General features: G+C 44.1%; 1 protein-coding gene across 1 annotated transcript in view; it reads right to left on the bottom strand.

Moving 5' to 3' along the window:
• LOC123992578 (protocadherin Fat 3-like) overlaps nucleotides 1-18,851 on the bottom strand; it is a 350,119-nt gene that overhangs the window by 59,323 nt on the left and 271,945 nt on the right. Inside the window, exons 8-11 of the mRNA XM_046293819.1 lie at nucleotides 13,921-14,196; nucleotides 9,970-10,180; nucleotides 5,977-8,711; nucleotides 4,425-5,796 (exon numbers count right to left, since the gene is read on the bottom strand). Coding sequence (XP_046149775.1) covers nucleotides 4,425-5,796; nucleotides 5,977-8,711; nucleotides 9,970-10,180; nucleotides 13,921-14,196 — 4,594 coding nt within the window. The remainder of the gene's footprint in view (nucleotides 1-4,424; nucleotides 5,797-5,976; nucleotides 8,712-9,969; nucleotides 10,181-13,920; nucleotides 14,197-18,851) is intronic.

An 18,851-nucleotide genomic window follows, 5' to 3' on the forward strand; every position in this document is an offset into this window, starting at 1 on the left:
GTACCGTATTTAGCTTCATTAAAAATCATGAGTAACCTACACGCTGCATTTCGGTCTGACTTTCTACAAACAACAGACGAAGTTCATTACATTTTTCCTCTCCCCTCCTATTATAACAACATCCTAATTGGTTTTTCCTCTCCTCTCCCCTCCTATTATAACAACATCCTAATTGGTTTTTCCTCTCCCCTCCTATTATAACAACATCCTAATTGGTTTTTCCTCTCCCCTCCTATTATAACAACATCCTAATTGGTTTTTCCTCTCTCCTCCTATTATAACAACATCCTAATTGATTTTTCCTCTCCCCTCCTATTATAACAACATCCTAATTGGTTTTTCCTCTCCCCTCCTATTATAACAACATCCTAATTGGTTTTTCCTCTCCCCTCCTATTATAACAACATCCTAATTGGTTTTTCCTCTCCTCTCCTATTATAACAACATCCTAATTGGTTTTTCCTCTCCTCTCCTATTATAACAACATCCTAATTGGTTTTTCCTCTCCTCTCCCCTCCTATTATAACAACATCCTAATTGGTTTTTCCTCTCCTCTCCTATTATAACAACATCCTAATTGGTTTTTCCTCTCCCCTCCTATTATAACAACATCCTAATTGGTTTTTCCTCTCCCCTCCTATTATAACAACATCCTAATAGGTTTTTCCTCTCCCCTCCTATTATAACAACATCCTAATTGGTTTTTCCTCTCCCCTCCTATTATAACAACATCCTAATTGGTTTTTCCTCTCCCCTCCTATTATAACAACATCCTAATTGGTTTTTCCTCTCCCCTCCTATTATAACAACATCCTAATTGTGTTTTTCCTCTCCTCTCCTATTATAACAACATCCTAATTGGTTTTTCCTCTCCCCTCCTATTATAACAACATCCTAATTGGTTTTTCCTCTCCCCTCCTATTATAACAACATCCTAATAGGTTTTTCCCCTCCCCTCCTATTATAACAACATCCTAATTGGTTTTTCCTCTCCCCTCCCCTCCTATTTTAACAACATCCTAATTGGTTTTTCCTCTCCTCTCCTATTATAACAACATCCTAATTGGTTTTTCCTCACCTCTCCTATTATAACAACATCCTAATTGGTTTTTCCCCTCCCCTCTTATTATAACAACATCCTAATTGGTTTTTCCTCTCCTCTCCTATTATAACAACATCTTAATTGTTTTTCCCTCTCCCCTCCCCTCCTATTATAACAACATCCTAATTGTTTTTTCCTCTCCCCTCCCCTCCTATTATAACAACATCCTAATTGGTTTTTCCTCTCCTCTCCTATTATAACAACATCCTAATTGGTTTTTCCTCACCTCTCCTATTATAACAACATCCTAATTGGTTTTTCCCCTCCCCTCCTATTATAACAACATCCTAATTGGTTTTTCCTCTCCTCTCCTATTATAACAACATCTTAATTGTTTTTCCCTCTCCCCTCCCCTCCTATTATAACAACATCCTAATTGTTTTTTCCTCTCCCCTCCCCTCCTATTATAACAACATCCTAATTGGTTTTTCCCCTCCCCTCCTATTATAACAACATCCTAATTGTTTTTTCTCCTCCCCTCCTATTTTTACAACATCCTAATTGGTTTTTCCTCTCTGCCTCCCTCAATATGGTTTGATGATAGCTCTAAACACCCAGCTTCTGATTCATCTCAACACCACTAAACTCTGTGTAATTAAAATCAGCCGGTGGCTAAATGCATGATCTTGATCTATGGATGCGACTCGGGTGGGGACGATGGATGCAAACAGAGTGGATATAAAACGATTTCCATCATTGTAAATGAATCAGACACACTTCCTCTAAGCCTGCCCAACCACACTGCACCCCCATTACATCACTAGCACTCAATCATTACATTTCCTTTTCCCAGTTTGTTTACATTTGATGAAACTTTCATGTTACCTCATCAAGGATGGTGTTGGGGAACAAAGACGCAGGCGTCTAGACGAGGCTTTGAAAGCGGCTGGGAGTCAACGCCTGTGGATGTATCATATCCTATCCCCTGGCTTCAGTCAAAGTTTTAAAATCCTCCCCGAGTTATAATAAACTACTGCTACCTCAGAAAGGTTTGGCAGATAGAACGCCATCAGGTCGCCAAGACAACACCAAACAACGTTAGATAATACAGCAGTAATGAAATAGTCTGTAAAATATCTGGCTCAGCTAAATCAAATGATGTTGCTTTTCACCTTGTGGTGTTCTTCAATACAGGTCTTTCCATATACCCCTGGCTTTGTGGTGTTCTTCAATACAGGTCTTCCCATATACCCCTGGATTTGTGGTGTTCTTCAATACAGGTCTTCCCATATACCCCTGGCTTTGTGGTGTTCTTCAATACAGGTCTTCCCATATACCCCTGGATTTGTGGTGTTCTTCAATACAGATCTTCCCATATACCCCTGGCTTTGTGGTGTTCTTCAATACAGGTCTTCCCATATACCCCTGGCTTTGTGGTGTTCTTCAATACAGGTCTTTCCATATACCCCTGGCTTTGTGGTGTTCTTCAATACAGGTCTTCCCATATACCCCTGGCTTTGTGGTGTTCTTCAATACAGGTCTTCCCATATACCCCTGGCTTTGTGGTGTTCTTCAATACAGGTCTTTCCATATACCCCTGGCTTTGTGGTGTTCTTCAATACAGGTCTTTCCATATACCCCTGGCTTTGTGGTGTTCTTCAATACAGGTCTTCCCATATACCCCTGGCTTTGTGGTGTTCTTCAATACAGGTCTTTCCATATACCCCTGGCTTTGTGGTGTTCTTCAATACAGGTCTTCCCATATACCCCTGGCTTTGTGGTGTTCTTCAATACAGGTTTTCCCATATACCCCTGGCTTTCTAACTATTTCCTGCTGTGTCAAAGATCAATTCAAAGTGTCTCGTTGTAAAAGTGTGTAAAATCCGTGTCTCTCTGCTGTGTCAGGTCACATCTAGCTGTCGTTCATTCTCTCCCTCTCACAGCAGTCTGTAACATCAATTCATTCTCTCTCTCTCTCATCCTCCCTCTGTCTCTTTGCAGTGTGTAGCATATGTTTATTCTCCTTCTCAATCTATCTGCCTTTCTCTCTTTGATGTAGGTAAGGTCACAGCTCTCCTGTCTTTCATTCTCCCTCCCTCGCTCCCTCTCTCTCTCTACTGGCGATGCTCATTAGAATGCCATTCAGCAGAGGGGTTCCCTAGCTTCCCAGTTGGCATGGCGATCCACCGCTCCGTCTCATTGGGCGTTCCTACTTAATGATTATTTTTTCACTTGTCAATTAGCAGAGAATAAATTAGACAACTCTAACCCTCTTTCAACAGATGTAGTCCTCTTTTGTCCTTCTCTCTAACCTTTGATATCTCTGTTTAGTTATCAAACTACACTAGACACTCTTTCAGGTACTTCACAGGTACTTCACCAAATCAAAAACTCACTAAATGGCAAAAACGTTTATGAAAATCAACTCCTATTGATGTCCCTGTGTCAACCACAATCTAATTAACCCTCTCCAGTCTCCCACCACAAACACTTTAAAAGAAACATCCATCCATTAAACTCATGGAGAGAGATAAAAACAGGACTTATTGCTATAGCAACAAATGTAATCAAATGCGCTGCAGGTACTCGTGTCTTTAAACGGTTTACTCTGACTGTATTTACTACCTCAGTGGCCTTCGGCGAGGCTGTCATTTTGTGGTAAATGTCAGGGTTGTTGTGCAGGCATGTCATATTTTGTGGTGAAAAATTGCTTATCTGGCAGTGAGCGCTAGTCTCAGCTGTATTCAAATCATTATTACTGCGACAACGCTTGTTTATTAATCAAGCCCCCACTGCTGGTATGCGCACGTATACCTAACATACAAATAAGAAATGTATGAATTATAAATCATGCCTCATCCTTAATTTAGTGTTATGAGTTTCCCTCTTGTTTATTCACGAGAGTTGTTGTGATGGTTTGGAGAGTGGCCAGACAGAATACAAATGAAGAGTTTATCTGAAGTAAACAAGGAGACAGACAGTGGTACAGACAGACAGAAAGACAGACCGAGAGAGACAGAGAGACAGACCGAGACAAACAGCCAGATAGATAGAGAGGCAGGCAGTGAAGTGAGAGAGATAGATAGATAGATAGATAGATAGATAGATAGATAGATAGATAGATAGATAGATAGATAGATAGATAGATAGATAGATAGATAGATAGATAGGCAGGCAGGCAGGCAGTGAAGTGAGAGAGGGAGAGATAGAGAGGCAGGCAGTGAAGTGAGACAGGGAGACAGAAGACGAGTTGAAAGACAGATAGTGAGACAGGGGGACAGAAGAAAAGTTGAAAGACAGACAGTGAGACATATAAAGATACATAAAGGGCACAAACAGCTAAACACATTAATAGCACAAACACTCCCATTCTATGACTCACCTGTGATGTGATAGCTGACTTGGCGGTTCACTGCAGAGCTGTCGTCGTCTCTAGTGTTGAGCACCGCCACCACCTCGCCAGGGGGGTCGCTCTCACGCACTGAGCCCAGGTACCTCTCATCCAGGAAGCTGGGCGGGTTGTCGTTGATGTCTGACACGGCCAAGGTCAGCGTGGAGGTGGAGGAGAGGGTCAGGGCCTCCCCCAGGTCTGAGGCCACAACCAGGAAGGTGTAGGATGGGCACATCTCGTGGTCCAATTCCTTGAGAGTAGAGATCCAGCCTGTGTTGCTGTCAATGGTGAAGGTCTCTGTGGATTGGTCCGGCTCCCCTTCAGATTGAGCCAATGTGCCTAGGTTGTATGTAACCTGTCCGTTAGCTCCAGAGTCTGGGTCCAGAGCCTGAACCTGGATGATTATGGTGCCGATAGGCATCCCTTCCATCACTGTCGCCTCGTAAGAGTTGGATTCAAATGCTGGCTTGTTGTCGTTCACATCCAAGACATTGACTTCTACGTCAACACTGGTCACAGAGTCCAGCTTGGCCTGCTGCACGGTGGCTGTGACCTTGAAGTGGAAGGAGGTGATGATCTCATGGTCAAGGGGCTTGTCCAGCTTGATGACCCCAGTGTCCCTGTCCACCACCAGGACTCCCTCCAGGTTGTTCTCCCCGGTCTCTCCGTTGACTAGAGCAAATGTGACTGGCAGCGAGGCGTAGCCTGGTGGGGTGATGAGGCGGACGGACCCTAGGGCAGCTCCTATAGGGGTGTCCTCTGGGACGGTAAAGGAGAACTGGGGTTGGGTGAAGGAGGGGGTGAGGGCGTCAGGTGCCAAGACATGGATGTAGACTGATACTAAAGAGTGCTTGACAGGGATGCCTCCATCAACTGCTTTAACAAAGAAAGACAGGACTGAGTTGCGCAGGTGGCTGAAACTCCCCTTGGTGACCATCCAGCCGTTGTCAGGGTCAATCTCTAAGATATCCACCACGGGTACGTGTGCCTCGCTGTAGAGCGAGTATGTCACCTTAGAGTTGGCACCATCATCAGGATCATATGCCTGGATCTGGGTCACCAGGAAGCCCTTGCCAACGTCAGATTTGACAGAAGCACGGTATTCCACAGCTCGAAAGCGAGGGACGTTGTCGTTGTCGTCCACCAGGGAGACACGGACGGTGCAGTAGGAGGCCCTTCCACCCCCGTCCTGGGCTGCCACCATGAGGAAAATGTTCTTGTTGGCTGGGTCCTCTCTGTCCAGCTTCTCCAAGGTGGTGATCTGACCATTGGCGTCCACATTGAACTGGTCCTTGCCCACGTCATTGATGAATGAGTAGGTAATCTGGCCAAACACTCCTGGGTCAGCATCGGTTGCCCTCACCTGAAAATAATAGTTAAGTTACTTTCTTTTAGATGGGGTATTGCACATGTCAAACAAAACATATTACAAATACTATTACAAATACAGTATCATGTACATCAAAGCTTCATTCAATAAAATACATATCATTGTTTCAATTAAAGTTCATATGCTGAATACTTCAAAATGAATGGTTCTTACCTGGATCACCTTTGTTCCTATAGCTGCGTTTTCTCGTACCTCTGCCTCATAGGGATTCAGTTCAAACACAGGACTGTAGAGGTTGGCCCCCAGAACCCTAACGTGCACCTGGGCCGTGCTGGTGAACACCCCATCAGACACGGATACATTCAGACTGTAGGCTGGCTCCATCCTCTGCTTCCTGTGACCAGACAGCGTGATGATACCCGTCTTACCATCCATCACAAAGTTCATCCTCTCGTTTCCTGACAGGATGCTGTACTCCAGTTTGTCATAGTCTGAGCTGTCAGCATCCGAACCCTGGATGCAGGTCACAAAATGGCCCCTAGGGGCCAGCTCGCTGACATAGGCCTCATAGAGAAGCTGGTTGAACACCGGAGGGTTGTCGTTCATGTCGTTCACCACAAGCACGACCGACACTTCACTGCTCCGTGGTGGGAAGCCGTTATCGGTTGCCCTGACGATGAAGTCATAGCGCTGGACAAGCTCGTGGTCGAGCATGCGAGCGGTCAGGATGAGGCCACTGCTGCTGTCAATGTGGAAGTGGTCGGTGCTGTTGTAGGCATCTGTGGGATAGAAGATCTGATAGTGTACGATGTTGTTCTTCTCAGAGTCTTGGTCGGTAGCCACCACTTGCAGCGCCGGAGTGCCGATCATGGCAGTCTCAGACAGAACTGCCTTATAGGATGTTTTTTCAAACACCGGAGGGTTATCATTGACGTCATTAACTGTGACATCTACGTCCACCTCAGCACGGGCGCCAGTCAGGTAGTCTGTGGCTCTGACAGTCAGACGGAAGGATGAAGCGATCTCATAGTCCAGGGAGTTGATGACTTTAATGACTCCGGTGTCAAAGCCGATGTCAAACTGCAGAGAGGGGTCTCCCTCCACGATGGTGTAGATGATGTTCTGGCCCTCTGGGCTGGTGGCATTGATTCCTAATATAGGCGTGTGTACCGCTACATCCTCGTTCACCGCCACTGCATAGAAGGACTTGTCAAAGACGGGCATGGCCCTGTTCACCACGGTGATGGGGAACTCTACGGCAGATGAGAGGGGAGGGTAACCTCCATCCTTGGCATAAACTACCATCTGGTACTCCTGGTTGGATAGGTCAGACTCAAAAGCCTCCTTCAGACGGAGGCCGCCCGTCAGCCTGTCGATCTCAAAGTGTCCGTGGTCGTCTTTGAGGTAGTAAGACACCTCTCCGTTGATGCCTTTGTCACGGTCCATGGCGGTGACTCGGAATATGGGCACACCAGGTTTAGCCTCCACTTGGACAGCAGCGTAATACGGAAGTCCCAGGAATGCAGGAGCATTGTCGTTAATGTCCTCTACCTGGACCCTGACAATTACCCTGGCAACACGCAGACGGTCGTGCTCCCTCCCAGCCTCCACCACCAGCTCATAGAACTCCTGCTCCTCACGGTCGAAGGGAATCCCAGTGGTCTGGATTACGCCCGAGGTGGGTCGGATCCGGAAGCGTGTCCCTGGATTCAGTAGGGTGTACTTGAGGGGCTCGTTGAGGCGATTCCCCACTGCGTTGACCACTGCCACTTTGGTGATGTTGGTATTGTTCTCCTGGATGGACGAGGAGTAGAGGCTATGGGCAAAGAAGAGGCCAGAGTCCAGCGTCTCACGGACGAGAACAGTGACTAGAGTGGTGCTGGAGAACTTTCCATCAGACACTTTGACGTTGAAGCGGAACCGTTCCTTGGAGAAGTTGTTGTTCTTGACGATGATGATGCCGCTGGAGAGCTGGATGGCAAAGTGCTCTAGGTTTCCGTCTGTCAGTGAGTAGCTGAGTTCTGTGGGGACGTTTTGGTCTGGGTCTGTGGCTGAGACCTGTAATGCCTCTACTCCTACATAGGTGGGCAGCAGCAGGACAGTTTCGTAGGCGTTCTGGGTGAAGACAGGTGGAGAATCGTTTGTGTCGATTACCTGGATGGTGACCTCAGTGGGGCTATCCGCTGTCAGCTGAGGCCTCCCACTGTCCCTCACGTGAACATGAAAGTTAAAACTAGCAAACAACTCGTGGTCCAGGTTGGCGATAGTCCTGATGGAGCCGGTGCCAGAATCCACTTTAAAGAACATCTTGGCTGTGTCCTCAACGATCTGATAGACCAGGAGAGCGTTCTGGTTGCGGTCAGCATCAGTGGCCTTGATGACCAAAGGAGTGTTGTCTGGGTTCAGGACCACACTGTTGATGGGCGCCGCCTCGCTGATACTACCCTGGTAGCGTAGCAGCTGGAAAACAGGTGGGTTGTCATTTTCATCCACCACCCGTATGAGAAGGGTGGCATTGGAGGCCATGCCAGCCATGTTGGTGGCCTGGACGATCAGGTTATAAGATGCTGTGGTCTCATAGTCAAGGGGTTTCTGAGTTGTGATCACGCCGCTGTACTGGTTGATCCTGAAGGTGCGTTCGCTGTTGCCATGTCGGATGTCGTAGGTCAGCGTGGATTGGCTCATGGCGCTCACCGTGGTGACAGAGGTTCCCACGGCAACGTTCTCTGTGACCTCGGCCTGGTATTCGGTCTGGGAGAACTTGGGTCCGGCGTTGTCGGACAGCGTGATGGCGATGCGAACCACAGAGTTGGCAGAGAGTGGAGGGGAGCCATTGTCTGTAACTCTGACGGTGATGATGTAATGGCCGATAGTGGAGAGGTCAAGCTCGCGGGCCACAGAGATGATCCCCAGAACCGGCTCAATCCAGAATGTGTTCCCTGTGTTGCCTAAAGGAAAACAGTCAGAACAACGAATATTCAGTGATAAAAACTAGTGCAACTAAATCTTTATCAACTGTTTGTATATTGTAATCTTTTATCGATATACTGTCTCCAGCAGGGGTCCACCCACCTATAAGTAGTTTGCCAAACAATTCTGAAAGCACATGCAATTTTCACGCGTTCCACCGCAAACTGTCATAAACAAATCTCACACGTATCAAACACTGCAAGCTTCCAGCTACTATCTAATCAATACAATATTGACATTCTGCCACCTCTGGTTAGCCACTATTAGCCACTACTGTGCGCCTTGTCTATCGCTCCATGTTTATCCAGTTGATGTGATAGCCATCTTGTAGGTTGAAAATAATGGGCATACTTTCCCCAAAACATTGTCAATGAAATGTTAACTACAAAGTCGGCTTACCTGGCAGAAGTATATCATGAGTAAGTATATAAATTGTATTTAATTGTATTTATTATTTTCTAACTTTGCCATGAAATGTGTAGCAGCAGTACAGAACCATCGCTGGAACGGCACATTCCTCACATTAGACGGCAATTAAAGGGCCAGATGTGTAATTAAATTATACTCAAAAATCTATTTTCGTTTTTTCCAGACCCCCTAGAAAATGGTCTTCTGATGGGATGTAAGCATGATATGACATCCCATTTTATTGTTTCTCTATTAATTGTTTTTATTTTGCGAGTAAAACATAAATCTAAAGTAATAAAAAAGTTTTACTGAGAAAACAGAATTTGTGAAAATCTCACATTTGGATGGATTATTAACCATTATTTTGACCAGGTATACTAAGGACCCGGGAAAGAAAAAAAAAATTGCTTGTGCAATGTTTCCTTTTTTTAAAGTAGCTCTCATGCTAGAAAAGGTTGGAGACCCCTGGTCTATATCTATGTATAGTTTAGACACACCTTATTCTTTTGATAGTTCTAAAACTCTTATTATAAACCCGGGCAGTTCGAGCTCTGAATGTTGATTGCCTGAAAGTCGTGGTATATCAGACAGTATACAATGGGTATGGCAAAACATTTATTTTCACTGCTCTAATTACATTGGTAACCAGTTTATAATAGTAATTAGGCTCCTCAGCGATTTGTGGTATATGGCCAATATACCACGGCTAAGTGCTGTGTCCAGGTACGTCATGCATAAGAACAGCCCTTAGCCGTGGTATATTGGCCATATACCACACCTCCCCAGGCCTTATTGTTGAATTACAAAGCCATTTGTATAGTTGCTCACCTGATTCCATGGTATAGAGGAGTTCTGCGTTCTCTCCCTTGTCTTTGTCCAGGGCAGTCACCTGGAGCACAGCAGAGCCCACTGCTGCAGACTCATAGACCGAACCCTCGTACAGAGCGCTGGTGAACACTGGGACATGGTCATTAACATCCTCCACATCCACCAACACTCGGGCCAGGTTCCTCCTGTATGGAAACTCCTGGTCTTTTACCTGAGGGAGAAATGTTTTCTAATCATTGGTCTACTAATACAGGTGTATAGTATTAGATCTGACACAACTACATTTCTCATTATATAACTGGCATGAGGCAAAATAAACAGTTGGGTATTACAAAATAGCTTTCTATGTTACGGCAAAGAATAAACAAACACATAGACTCAATAGGACAGCATTACTGGAGTTTCCCTTGAAAACATGTACTGAAGATTTAACTTTCCATGAAATGAAAAGGGAGTGTCACTGCAAACCATTATGGGTCTTTTGGGACGGACTAATCCCGTCATCGGGAGAGCAGATGAGAATTAGAGGGCTAATGAGATGTATATTTATGCCCCGATGCGAAACTCTCCACAACAAGAGAATGGGATCAGAGAAAAAGCTCGTCTCATACGAGGCGCCACACAGGGTGAGTATTAATAGAACCAGCATTAGCATCAGCATTAGCGCTAGCTCTGCTGGCGGTATTATGAAACGCTGGCTAGTTCAACACACTTAACACAACCCAATGGGCCTAGGGTGATATAATAACCCTAGACTGAAGGGTGTTATGGTACTGAGGAAGTGGTAGGCGGACGATCACTGGGTCCATTGGAGACAATAGATCTGTTCTGTCTGTGTCTGCCTGTGCCTGTTCTGCCTGTGCCTGTCTGTGTCTGTGTCTGCCTGTGCCTCTCTGTGTCTGTACGGTCTGTTCTGCCTGTGCCTGTCTGTGTCTGTTCTGTCTGTGTCTGTCTGTGTCTGTTCGGTCTGTTCTGCCTGTGCCTGTCTGTGTCTGCCTGTGTCTGTTCTGTCTGTGCCTGTCTGTGTCTGTGTATGTTCTGTCTGTGCCTGTCTGTGCCTGTGTCTGTTCTGTCTGTGTCTGCCTGTGTCTGTCTGTGTCTGTTCTGCCGTGTCTGTGTCTGCCTGTGCATGCCTGTGTCGGTTCTGTCTGTTCTGTCTGTTTCTGCGGTGCCTGTTCTGTCTGTCTGTTCTGCCTGTGCTTGTCTGTGTCTGTTCTGCCTGTGTCTGTTCTGTCTGTTCTGCCTGTGTATGTTCTGTCTGTGTCTGTTGTGTCTGTTCTGAACCGTTATCTTAGACTCAGTAGTGGTTATGTGTAGTGTTTGGGAACCGTTATCTTAGACTCTATAGTGGTTATGTGTAGTGTTTGGGAACCGTTATCTTAGACTCTGTAGTGGTTATGTGTAGTGTTTGGGAACCGTTATCTTAGACTCTGTAGTGGTTATGTGTAGTGTTTGGGAACCGTTATCTTAGACTCTGTAGTGGTTATGTGTAGTGTTTGGGAACTGTTATCTTAGACTCTGTAGTGGTTGTGTAGTGTTTGGGAACCGTTATCTTAGACTCTGTAGTGGTTATGTGTAGTGTTTTGGAACCGTTATCTTAGACTCTGTAGTGGTTATGTGTAGTGTTTGGGAACCTTTATCTTAGACTCTGTAGTGGTTATGTGTAGTGTTTGGGAACCGTTATCTTAGACTCTGTAGTGGTTATGTGTAGTGTTTGGGAACTGTTATCTTAGACTCTGTAGTGGTTATGTGTAGTGTTTGGGAACCGTTATCTTAGACTCTGTAGTGGTTATGTGTAGTGTTTGGGAACCGTTATCTTAGACTCTGTAGTGTTTGGGGTTATCTTAGTGTAGTGTTTGTTATGTGTAGTGGAACCGTTATCTTAGACTCTGTAGTGGTTATGTGTAGTGTTTGGGGAACCGTTATCTTAGACTCTGTAGTGGTTATGTGTAGTGTTTGGGAACCTGTAGTGGTTATGTGTAGTGTTTGGGAACCGTTATCTTAGACTCTGTAGTGGTTATGTGTAGTGTTTGGGAACCGTTATCTTAGACTCTGTAGTGGTTATGTGTAGTGTTTGGGAACCGTTATCTTAGACTCTGTAGTGGTTATGTGTAGTGTTTGGGAACTGTTATCTTAGACTCTGTAGTGGTTATGTGTAGTGTTTGGGGTTATCTTAGACTCTGTAGTGGTTATGTGTAGTGTTTGGGAACCGTTATCTTAGACTCTGTAGTGGTTAGTGTAGTGTTTGGTTATCTTAACTCTGTAGTGGTTATGTTAGTGTTTGGGAACCGTTATCTTAGACTCTGTAGTGGTTATGTGTAGTGTTTTGGAACCGTTATCTTAGACTCTGTAGTGGTTATGTGTAGTGTTTGTTATCTTAGACTCTGTAGTTTAAGTGTAGTATTTGGAAACCGTTATCTTAGACTCTGTAGTGGTTAAGTGTAGTGTTTGGGAACTGTTATCTTAGACTCTGTAGTGGTTATGTGTAGTGTTTGGGAACCGTTATCTTAGACTCTGTAGTGGTTATGTGTAGTGTTTGGGAACCGTTATCTTAGACTCTGTAGTGGTTATGTGTAGTGTTTGGAAACCGTTATCTTAGACTCTGTAGTGGTTAAGTGTAGTGTTTGGGAACCGTTATCTTAGACTCTGTAGTGGTTAGTAGTGGTTATGTGTAGTGTTTGGAAACCGTTATCTTAGACTCTGTAGTGGTTATGTGTAGTCAATTTATATTTATATTGTTAGACCTCTTATCTATTTTGTGCAGGAAGATGTTACAATTACGAGCTACTGATCATATTGTAGCCTATACTATACATGTACAGATGTGCAAACATACCTGGTTCCAGCACAGCAGGCACTGTCATGGGCACACCAAATGCCAGATATTAAAGATACTATCTACCTGTACATTTCACAAATTAAATCAGTGCGCCCGCCTAAAACTGAAAAAATATATACATATATATTTTCCCTCATAAAAAATGTCAGGCAGACGTTCCAGCTCACTTATCAACGCGATATGATAACATTCAAAATGACTACATTTCATCGATAATTAAATTTCTTCGAGATTTGAGAAAACAGTACAACTACAGTGGTAGGATGAGCATTCATTTCCTATGTTACCTACCCACTGAACCAGAGGAAAGTAAGTAAAACAGAGTGAATGAGGATGATTAATTTCAGAACTAAACACACACACAGCCTGACTCCACACACCCACACACACACACAAATACACCTAACACTCTCCCAACCAACACAAAACAGTTTCAGTCAGATCACTCTCACATCTCTCTTTCACAAATTCCTTGTATCGCTCTCCCCAACACACACACAAACGCAGTCATGGTTCCTTAAACCGTCTCATTCCCCTGACGAGGGTGAGAGACGTTGGTTCATTGCTCTCAGTAATTAGTGTAACTGCTTAATGATGAGTTCAGGTAAAATGAGAACACAGACATAGAAGTAGTCTGTCTCTTGCAGGAGAGCTGAGTCACATTAGAATATTAAGCTGTTGGAATAAAGATAATGCTCTTGGCCCACTCTGCATCTCTACAGGTCCTTTCTGCTCTCCTCTCCTTTCCCATTCTTTTCTTTTCACTCCTCCTCTGACAGTTTCAACACATCCATGACCAACGGAGGGATTTTCATGCAGAATCTTAAGGGAATGTGACCAAATAACACGAATGGAATCCTCTCTTACAACGAGATTGACTCTGTACCGGTACCCCCCTGTATATAGTCTCGCTATTGTTATTTTACAGCTGCTCTTTAATTACTTGCTACTTTTATTTCTTATTCTTATCCATATATATTTTTTAACAGCGTTGTTGGTTAGGGGCTCGTAAGTAAGCATTTCACTGTCAGTGCATGTGACTAATACAATTTGATTTGATTCAAGATGACCAAACCATATTTGATACAACAGTAATGGTATCAGTCTCTTACCATGACAGTGAGGATGTGTTGTGCTCTAGCCTCGTGGTCGAGTCTCTCTGTAGTATACACCGTGCCAATGATGGGGTCTATACGAAACAGACGCAGGCTGGAGGGGTCGATGGCGCTGTGGAGGGAGTAGGTGAGGCGGTGGTGCTCGTCCCGGTCCGACGCTAACACCTGGACCACCTCTGTCTCTGGGGGTGTGTCCTCAGAGATGGTGATGTCATAGGTGGGTTGGGAGAAGACAGGTGCGTTGTCGTTGTTGTCCAACACTGTGATGTGGACCTGAAAAGGAGAGGGAGAGATGGGGGTTGTGAGTAGGGTTAGGCCAATATGTCATAGTACTAGAACACACAAGCGTTTTGTTTTCAGTCTTCAGTGGAGTGAAGGGTAGGTCATAACCTATACAATACCATTGATAAGTTTGGACACACCTACTCTTTATTTGGACTATTATCTACATTGTAGAATAATAGTGAAGACAACAAAACTATAAAACATCACATATGGAATCATGTAACAAACAAAAAAGTGTTAAATCAATCCAAATATATTTCATATTTGAGATTCTTCAAAGACGCCACCCTTCGCCTTGATGACAGCTTTTCACACTCTTCCTTTCTAGGGAGTTTTTCCTAGCCACCGTGCTTTTACACCTGCATTGTTTGCTGTTTGGGGTTTTAGGCTGGGTTTCTGTACAGCACTTTGAGATATCAGCTGATGTACGAAGGGCTATATAAATAAATTTGATTTGATTTGATTTGATTTGGCATTCTCTCAATCAGCTTCATGAGGTAGTGACCTGAAATGCATTTCAATTAACAGGTGAGCCTTGTTTAAAGTTAATTTGTGGAGTTTCTTTCCTTCTTAATGCGTTTCAGCTAAACAGTTGTGTTGTGACAAGGTAGGGTGGTATACAGAAGATAGTCCTATTTGGTAAAAGGCCAAGTCCATATTATGGCAAGAACAGCTCAAAAAAGCAAAGAGAAACAACAGTTCATCATTACTTTAAAACATGAAGGTCAGTCAATCCTGAAAATGTCAACACCTTTGAACGTTTCTTCAAGTGCAGTCGCAAAAACCATCAAGCGCTACGATGAAACTGGCTCTCATGAGGGCGACCCCTCATGAGAGCTGTAGAGGATAAGCTCTGCGGTAGAAGATAAGCTAATTAGAGTTACCAGTCTCCGAAATTGCAACCCAAATAAAAGATTTAAAAATAGATATATATTTAACTAGGCAAGTCAGTTGGGAACAAATTTACAATGACAGCCTAGGAACAGTTTGTTAACTGCCTTATTCAGGGGCAGAATTACATATTTTTACCTCTTCAGCTTGGGGATTCGATCTGGCAACCTTTGGTTACTGGCCCAAGGCTCTAACCACTAGGATACCTGCCGCCCCTTCTCTGATTCACACAGTTCTAGTAACATACACATCTCAATATCACCTGTTCAGAGGAGACTGCGTGAATCAGGCCTTCATGTTCAAATTGCTGCAAAGAAACCACTACTAAAGGACAACAAAAAATAAGAAGAGACTTGCTTGGGCCAAGAAACACGAGCAATGGAAATCTGTCCTTTGGTATGATGTTTACAAATTTGAGATTTCTGGTTCCAACCGCCGTGTCTTTGTAAGGCGCAGAGTAGGTGAATGGATGATCTCCACTTGTGTGGTCCACACCTTGAAGCATGGAGGAGGAGGTGTGGGGGTGCTTTGCTGGTGACACTGTCAGTGATTTATTTAGAATTCAAGGCACACTTAGCCAGCATGGATACCATAGTATTCTGCAGTGATACGCCGTCCCATCTGGTTTGTGCTTAGTGAGACTATCATCTGGTTTTCAACAGGACAATGACACAACACACCTCCAGGCTGTGTAAGGGCTATTTGACCAAGGAGAGTGATGGAGTGCTGCATCAGATGATCTGGCTTCCACAATCACCAGACCTCAACCCAATTGAGATGGTTTGGGATGAGTTGGACCGCAGAGTGAAGGAAAAGTCTATCAAGACTGTTGGAAAAGTATTCCAGGTGAAGCTGGTTGAGAGAATGCCAAGCGTGTGCAAAGCTGTCATCAAAGAAAAGGGTGGCTACTTTGAAGAATCTCAAATATAAAATATATTTAGATTTGATTAACACTTTCTTGGTTACTACATGATTCCATGTGTATAATTTCATAGTTTTGATGTCTTCACTATTATTATACAATGTAGTAAAAATAAAGAAAAACCTTGAATGAGTAGGTGTCCAAACTTTTGACTGGTACTGTGCATTCAGTCAGATACTATATTCAGTTCCATGTCATACAGTACATATTCGCGAATCTGTCACAACTGTTACCACGTTTTTGCAGTTGATGTATTTATATACTTGAAAGAGAAAAGGAGAAGCGAACACTCTAGGAGCACAGATGCAATGATTTAATAAACAATTATAAACTTGGTGGTTTGAGCCCTGAATGCTGATTGGCTGGCAGCCGTGGTATATTAGACCGTATGTCACAGGTATGACAAAACATTTATTTTTACTTCTCTAATTACATTGGTAACCAGTTTATAAAAGCAATAAGGCACCTCAGGGTTTTGTGGTATATGGCCGATATACCACGGCTAAGGGCTGTGTACAGTCACTCCATGCCTAAGAACAGCCCTTAGCCGTGGGAAATTAAGCCTGGGAATTTGGGGAATTTTGCTTAAATTCATCATAAAAGTTGGCTTGTAACAGAGAACCTTTTTTGTGGGATACACAAAAGGCAATTCTAGGTCTTGTGGCATATTTTGGTTAAACTATCCCCAACTCAATGGTTTTGCTACCCTCTGCCAGCACGGTCCATTTTTTCCATCACATGTACAGCTGATTCTCAAGATCTTGCACACTAATGAGATGCTATTGAGCCCACACTACTACACTGTCTGAGCCAATGACTATATGCTTTCTTGTAAGTTTTTATTACAATACTGGGTGAGGTGAATATATTTTATACGACATACATGATTTTTTGTTAACTAGTAAATAGTAGCCTACAGCAAAGTGTGTTTAAATCATTTCTAACTTGCTAACCATTTCTGCTAGTTTGTTTTTGCTACCATGTGGGTTTTAGCTTGAGCCTGCTAACTGAGGAGTGTTCATTCACCTTGTTTCCATACATATTTCATTTTAAAACATTTATTTTACAAAGAAGTTGTTTAATCTAACTGCTTAACTACTTATCTGGACATGGAATTGTATTTGTTTTTTAAAAACATTTTTTTTCTTCTAATCTTTACAGGAAAATGCCACGGGAACTATCTGATGTGTGGAGACATTTCACTGCAGCTAATGTAGAAGGAAAAGCTGCGTACATTTTCAAATCATATGTGAAGAATTCAACAAAGATGCAGAATCATCTGGCCAAGTGCATAAAGTTCCCTCAGCGCTCACAACAAGCAACCTCAGACAAAAGTCCCTCTACTTCTATTCGAGGTGAAAATGATGAATCAGACACCTTATCGATAGCAACAGCTCATGATCTTCCTTGAATCAGAAGTCCTACCCTCACATCCAAGATGAATCCAAGATGGCGTAGCAGTAAGTCGTCCTGTCGTCCCGTCCCTGTATATATCGCTTCTTTTTCGTTTTTTTTCCGTTTTTTTAAACATATTTTTCTTCGCATACCTCTTTAAAAACATTTTGCTAAACCTAAGCTTCCAAACACTCTCCTGCAACCCGCCTCACCCAATGTAGCTATTTTTCCTAAAGTATTTCTATTTACTTCGGAACCGGAACCCCTCAACTGAAGCTAGCCAGCTAACCACCAGCTATGCTAGCGGTCTTCAGCTAACCGGTCATCAGCTAACCTTTAGCCCGGAAAGCTCTCGCCAGTTCGAACAACGCGACTCTAACCAGAGCACAACGGACCTATTTATTTTTCATCCCCGGATTCCCACTGCAAACGGAACATTTTTCAGCTGGATCTTCACAACTAGCTATCTAGCTAAACTGCAACCCCGGATGATTACCCCTGGCTAGCGTTTCCACCCACTTAGCCTGAAGCTAGCCCGGTCAGAGCACCTGTAGCATACTCCTGGGCTACAATTACCCGGGCCCACGACCGGTCTGTCGATTGTCACCGCATGAAGAGGAATAAACAGACTCACCCCATCGCGACGTCCCCCAAAGGCTAACTCTCTAGCCCTCGCTATCTCCCTGCTTGCTATTTCGGCCTGCGAGCTTGTCTAGCTCCGGCCCGCTAACTGCTACCTTGTCTAGCCCGGGCCTACGAACTGTTAGCTTGTTAGCACACGCCTGCTAACCGTCTGAATCACCACGTCCCAAACACTCTCTGGACCCATTTACTTTCTATCTCTTTTTGATTTTTAATTTGTTTATACCTCCCGGAAACCTGCCTCACCCAATGTGATACGGAATCACTATTATTTTTAATTTCTTAGAACACACTCAAGAACCTCCAGACGCTAACCAGCTAACTAGCTACAAGCTATTTAGTCACTGTTAGTTTTTTTAACCTGGATAACACTCGCCAGTCCAGCTTCCCTGCCCATCCACCGCTGCCCCCTGGACACTGATCTCTTGGTTACATAGCTGACGCACGCTGGACTGTCCATTAATCACGGTACTCCATTCTGCTTGTTTGTTTTATCTGTCTGCCCCGTTGCCTAGTCAACGCCATTTTACCTGCTGTTTGTTGTGCTAGCTGATTAGCCTCGCCTACTGTTTTAGCTAGCTTTCCCAATTCAACACCTGTGATTACTGTATGCCTCGCTGTATGTCTCTCTCAAATGTCAATATGCCTTGTATACTGTTGTTCAGGTTAGTTATCATTGTTTTAGTTCACAATGGAGCCCCTAGTTCCACTCTTCATACCCCTGTTACCTCCTCTGTCCCACCTCCCACACATTGCGGTGACCTCACCCATTACAACCAGCACGTCCAGAGAT

The sequence above is a fragment of the Oncorhynchus gorbuscha genome, linkage group LG13 (assembly GCF_021184085.1).
Source record: "Oncorhynchus gorbuscha isolate QuinsamMale2020 ecotype Even-year linkage group LG13, OgorEven_v1.0, whole genome shotgun sequence".
Classification (NCBI taxonomy): Eukaryota; Metazoa; Chordata; class Actinopteri; order Salmoniformes; family Salmonidae; genus Oncorhynchus; species Oncorhynchus gorbuscha.